The sequence below is a fragment of the Podarcis muralis genome, chromosome 9, assembly GCF_964188315.1.
Source record: "Podarcis muralis chromosome 9, rPodMur119.hap1.1, whole genome shotgun sequence".
In the NCBI taxonomy this organism is placed as follows: domain Eukaryota; kingdom Metazoa; phylum Chordata; class Lepidosauria; order Squamata; family Lacertidae; genus Podarcis; species Podarcis muralis.
This window is the reverse complement of record NC_135663.1, coordinates 23747529-23753528: the sequence shown is the minus strand read 5'-3', so window position 1 is coordinate 23753528 and position 6000 is coordinate 23747529. Positions and strand designations below refer to the sequence as shown.

At 47.5% G+C, this 6000-nt stretch overlaps 1 protein-coding gene across 1 annotated transcript in view; it reads left to right on the top strand.

The window, feature by feature from the left end:
- The first annotated feature begins 451 nt into the window (after positions 1–451).
- The window catches only part of DKK2 (dickkopf Wnt signaling pathway inhibitor 2), a 58475-nt gene continuing 52926 nt past the window's right edge, over positions 452–6000 (top strand). Inside the window, exon 1 of the mRNA XM_028744214.2 lies at positions 452–1405. Coding sequence (XP_028600047.2) covers positions 1145–1405 — 261 coding nt within the window. The 5' untranslated portion in view covers positions 452–1144. The remainder of the gene's footprint in view (positions 1406–6000) is intronic.

Sequence of the window (6000 nt, the reverse complement as noted above, 5' to 3'; positions counted from 1 at the left end):
CGGTCTCGCACAGAGCTCTGAGCGCAAAGCGGAGAAGCGTTCTGTGCCTCCCGATGCCTGCCAATCCTGACCGGTCCCCAACATTTCTTAGAGGCGGGGGGGGGGGGGTTCCATTCCCAAAAGAAAACGAGGGCTCTAACCTCCCTAAAAGCCCTCTTACTATGAAAAGAAAGGGTTTTTCTCTGGGGTAGGGCGAAGAAAGATCGCATCAGAGATGAGTGCGAAGGCGGGAAGGTACTCTAGACCCGGACAGAGACAGGGCAGACCGTTTTATTTATTCCTTCTGTACTCCGAGGGCTCGAGAGGAGGAGGAGGAGCAGGAGGAAGGCGCCGGGTGGGACTTGGGAGGAGATGTGGGGAGTGGGAGAGAGGAGGGCGTATGAGTCAGCTTCCCTCCCTGTCAACTCGGCTCGGCTTTTGGGGGGCGGAGGGAAAACTGCGCCGGGGGAAGCTATAAAAGCGAAGGGGGTAGGAGGAAAGCTAGGCGAGTTGCCGGGGACCGGGCTGGAGCGCGGACCGACGGGACGGACGAGGCGCTTGAATCCATTTCTGCCCGGCTAGGCGCGCTGGGTCCTTCTCCCCCAGCCACCCACCCAGGACTTTCGCCTGGCCTCCCCTCGGGATGTCCGGGACCAGCTAACTACAAGCGCGAAGGAGGCGAGCGTGTGTCCCTTTTTCCCCGACGGAAGCGCGAGCGAGAGGGCGCTAAGCCCGCCCGGCCAGCCATCCAGCCTTGCCTCGACCGGGAGCGGGTCGCCTTGGAGTTCGCCCCGCGGGCTGCTCCGGCAGCAGCTAGAGGCGGAGCAGGCGGGCGGCGAGCAGGGACTGCCTTCCTTTCGCTCCCTCCTTCTCCAGAAGCGCAGCCGCTGCCGCAAGGACCGAGCCGCCCGCCAGCCCGCCCCCTCCAGGGAGCGCTTCTCGCGCCAGGCTCCTCGGAGTCTTTTCCAAAATGCCATCTGGGGGGCTTTGATGTGCATCGCCTGCGCTTCCGTGAATGAGAAGAACATCACAATGCAATAGAAGCAGAAGCAGCAGAAGGTGCTTTGAAATATCCATATAAAACGCACCAGTCAAGCCAAGAACAAGACCCACACCCCAAACCCCGGAAAAGAAGCGTCAGCCTTCCTTTCTGGGGCGAGGGGAGATGATCATGCTGAGCTGGAATCAGTTCTCCACGTCGCGCCCTCTACTCTTCCTGGCCGCGCTCCTGGTGGTGGAGAGCTCCCAGCTAGACGGCACCAAGGTGAACTCTATCAAGTCCACCCTAATGGGCGAGACGCCGACGCAGGCGACCACCAACAGGTCGACCACCTTCCACCAAGGATTGGCTCTCGGGAGCAGCAAGAAGGGCAAAATCTTGGGCCAGGGGGGCAAGGGGCTGAAGCATTATCACCGGCAAGGCGAGGTAGGACGCCATCCCTACCTGCTCCCTCCTTCCTTCCTTCCTTCCTTCCTTCCTTCCTTCCTTCCTTCCTTCCTTCCTTCCTTCCTTCCTTCCTTCCTTCCTTCCTTTCTTCCTTCCTTCCTTCCTTCCTTCCTTCCTTCCTTCCTTCCTTCCTCTCCCCCCCCCTCTCTCTCGGTAGGATACCTGCCTTCCTCCTTTCCCATCCGGTTCGCGCAGCCCGCTCCTCTGCTTGCGACCAAATGCTCTGTATCAGCCACATGATGCTTCAGGAACTTAGCTCTAACCCTCCTTTCTTAAAAACAAACAAACACCAGTTTCAGGTTTAGGGGGAGCTCCTTCCCCTCTCAGGTCCGTCCACAGCATTCAGAGATAGACTGCTCCTGAACGTGGAGGGTCTCTTGTCTAGGGATCTCTAGCTAACAGTGGGTTGCAGCCAAATGCTGGTCTTACTCAGAGTAGACCCACTGAAATTAATGGACTTAAGGTACTTGGCTGATTTGAATGGGCCTACTCTGCGTAGGACTTGCACTGCACGCAGCCCAAAGATAAAGAAATAAAAACATGGCAACCAAGTAATGATTGCCAGCTCTATCACAGTGTTTTCTCTCTGTTGTGTGTGTGCACACAACACTTCGCAGGGGTGTTGTGAAGATAAAATGGAGGAGAGTGGGACTCATGAATGTTGCCTTATGCCCCATGGAGGAAATGTGAGATGTATTACATTTTACACAGTAGTAGAAACAGTGGGCGCTACTAGGAAGAATGATAATTTCTCATTGTTTTGCTATTTGTTGTGTGGCATTAGTGCATCCAGTTGGCAGAGGTGCAAAACTGCAAAGTTGAGCATGAAATCAGAACAATGTAAGACAGTGATCCTAAGCCGGCTTGATTGAAATCAGTGGGACTGATTGCTAAGTGCTTAAGGATCAGGACATAAATGTGTCTCCAATTATAGGAGAATAGTGGTTGCTCTCCTAAGTGAGGCTAAGGGCATCAATGCTCACTCTCATAATAGAGGCCAATAGCTGGAGAGCCCAGGAAACAAATTCAGCTCCCTGACAGAACAAATCTCCACCACATACACTCACAGTAAGAAAGACATTAGTAGCTGTGGAAAGAAGACTGGTTTCTAGTTTATCTGGAGGGGGGGGGGGGTTGATACAGGAGCTGCAACTCTAACTTCCATTCCACTACTGAAGTGTCCCCACACCACCAGATCAGTTGCTAGCCAGGGTTTGGGAGTCAAAACGAAGGTAATTCTGGAGATCTGTGATCAGATCTACCGAAACTGCTCCCCTCCATAATAGCTGCTACTAGTTCCACCTCTCTAAGCCCTGGTGCAATTTGTATACACCCCAATAGCTGTTTTTAATTTATTTATTTTTAAGTGTGGAGATCTGATAATGGATCTCTTGCACCGCATCTGTTTTGGCCCTTAGATGTTCATAATGGAAGTTGGCATTCTTTTTGGTCATACCTGGTGTGGTAAGCACAGAGGAGGTGCTAACTGGGTGGTAACCCATCCAAGTTTGCTAACTGGGTGGTAAGTTTGCCTGACAATAAGGTTTCTTTTCCTCCTGTCCCATCTTCCCAATACTCAGGAGATTATTAGGGACATTGTACTCTTATTGAGTCATGGGATTTCTCCCCTTGCCTCCTGACTTGAATAACTTTGGTGTTCTGCATTGCACAAAAAAAGCAAAGGGCATAGAAATTTGTGTATTGGTGGTGATCTGCCCAGACAGTATTTGGCTGCTAAGGTAAGGCTGTTTGATATGAGCCACAAGGAGACAGACAGTGCAGCAACTGGACCGCTAAGATTCAGTCAACAATGAAAGGGGCACTGGGTACAGTCCCTCTTTATCCTTAACAGGCTTTTTAAAAGAAAAGTTTGCTAAGTCACTTCATTTGCTGACCAAGTGACCGGCTCTCCTAACATTTTAACGGTACCTTCTGAATAATAGGATGTACGGTAACAGTTTATGATGGAATATGTGGTTACCAGGTAGGAAAATTTATAATATTTGGGGAGGGGGTGAGTCACAGATTCATTGTCTGAATTTTGACCCCTTTCCTCCATTCTGTTAACTGCAAACCCGTTGGTTAAAGATGTTAACAAAAGATGTTACAGCAGATTACATTTTAATGAGATGGTATGAAACATCTGCTGCCATTCACAACTGAGTGTAATTGACAAAGTGGTATCCTCAAGGAAGGAATCTTTCGCCAGCCTCGGATTTAAGATGGATAGTAAGTGGAGACAGGCACTTCTGCCATGAGGGATTGTAATGCCAGCTAATGGGAGAATTAATGAGCATTCTGGCTTGTTTGTTTGTTTTTACCCATTGAGAATGTCGGAAAACAATGCTGGAATTTAGCCCAGACTATAGACAGTTACACTAGATCAGTGAATGAAGTTGTCACCATGTATTTGTGATCATTTGCTTTGCAAGGGTTCTGCTTCATTGGTGGATTAGGTAGCAAACACAGGTATTGCAAAAATAGTTTGATCTTGTACCACCCTAATAATATGCACTATATTGATAGGATTTTCTCCCAGTGGGGTTTCCAGTGAAGTGTGTTTTATAAAATAAAACCCCCAAATAATATAAAGAGGGTCAAAGCCATTGAGCCATCCCCTCCCTTTTCTTCTTCCATTTCTATCTCCATGCCTTATACCATGCTGCCCCATGTGGTTGGATTGATCTCCTTTACATTCAGCAAATGACTTATGAATATTGTAAGCGACATTATACAGAGTCAGTCCATTGATCCAGCATGACTCAGTCCATCTGCCCAGAATCTTCAGGGCCAGACAAAAGAAAATTCCAGCTTTGCTACCTGAAAATCCTGCCAATCGAGGTCTACCTAAAATATCGCTCATTCCCTTTAAGCTCTTCACTGATAATTAATGTTGAGCCAAGCCCTCTCTAAAGTTCCATCTTAGCCTTACCCTCACTTTAACCATGAGGGTCTTCTATTCTATTCTAATCCCCTGCAATGAAGGAATTTTATGCACCCTGCACATTATTTACAGTGCGCATAATAACAAATAAATGAATACCCAGTACAGCACAGTAGTTGGGACAGAAGTAAGAGCTACGGCCAAGGTTGCTTTTCATTCTGTTTAGTCACTGTCTTTTCATTCTATGAAAGTCAGTGTCTGGGATGCCATTGAACACGATTTTAAAGGGTCAAATAAAAAGACCTAGAACGGCATGACATGCAGTTTGATGAAGTTCCACAATAATAGCGGAAAACTCATTTGCTACTAAAAATGAGGATGGCAAAAGCCTTGCCTTCAATGAACTCCTGTAAACCCTTTTCCATTTGCTTTTGCCTGGAATTTTATTTTGAAATAGTTATAAATGCAGACAATGAAAAGGAAGAATGCATTTAACAATACAAAAGGTCCACTAAATTAAGGGAAATTGACTGATTGCACTCCTTAGTCCATCATGGGACGGCGAGAGTAAAACAGCCTGAGGAGAGGCTGATTAACTATCAAGAGAGTTTTCATGTGTAAGTTAAGTAGCTGAATCACGGAGTGGGGCGAATATACAGACATCCGTGATCTGCTTGATAGATCCTTGAAGGTCTTCCATTTAGATGATAAGTGAAAACCATAGTACTGTAGCATCTTTTCCTTTCAAGTTGAGTTTCCTTGCTTGTTGCAGTTGCTGATATTTTTGTCATCTCACAACTTCACCGCTGTGTACAATTGCCTAAGAAGGTCTTTATGCAGCAACCAGGGTTGCTTGGTTTAAAAAGGTGATGCGAAAGTCGCCTTTAATGTACAGCATCCACAGGCGTTAGGTTTAAAATAATGCCATGCAAGAAAACTTTAGTACATGACAATTGCCAAACGTTATGATTTATATGATCATTTCAAAGGCGTTCTTCTCCTAAGGAAACACTGTTCAAGTCAGTGCTGTTTTGGAACTGGGGTTTCAGACAGTGAACAAAGATTCTAGCTAATGGTATTGGATCTCCCTATCATTGATGTAAACTGGGGTCAGTTCACCCAACAAAAGTAAGTGGCAAAGTCTGGACTCTTCCACGAAAGGCTTCAGGAGGGATATGATTCATTTCATTTCTTTATTTATTTTAAAACTGTATTGCCTATTTCTCAAGGGAGACTCAGTGAGGTTAAAGGTAAAGGAACCCCTGACCATTAGGTCCAGTCAGGGATGACTCTGGGTTGCAGCACTCATCTCACTTTATTGGCCGAGGGAGCTGGCATACAGCTTCTGGGTCATGTGGCGAACCAGAGCAGCGCACGGAAACGCCGTTTACCGTCCCGCCGGAGCGGTACCTATTTATCTACTTGCACTCCGTGCTTTTGAACTGCTAGGTTGGCAGGAGCAGGGACCGAGTAACGGGAGCTCACCCCATCGCAGGGATTTGAACCGCCAACCTTCTGATCGGCAAGCCCTAGATATAATCACTAAAATGTATACATTCAATTTTTTTTAAAAAATTGAATAGTATCCAATCCCAGCACAGCACAAATGCAACAGAACTGAGCCTGCACAATTAGGCAGTTATGCTGCCTGAAGCGGCAGGGTGATGGAGGCTGATAAGCCTCATTTGGC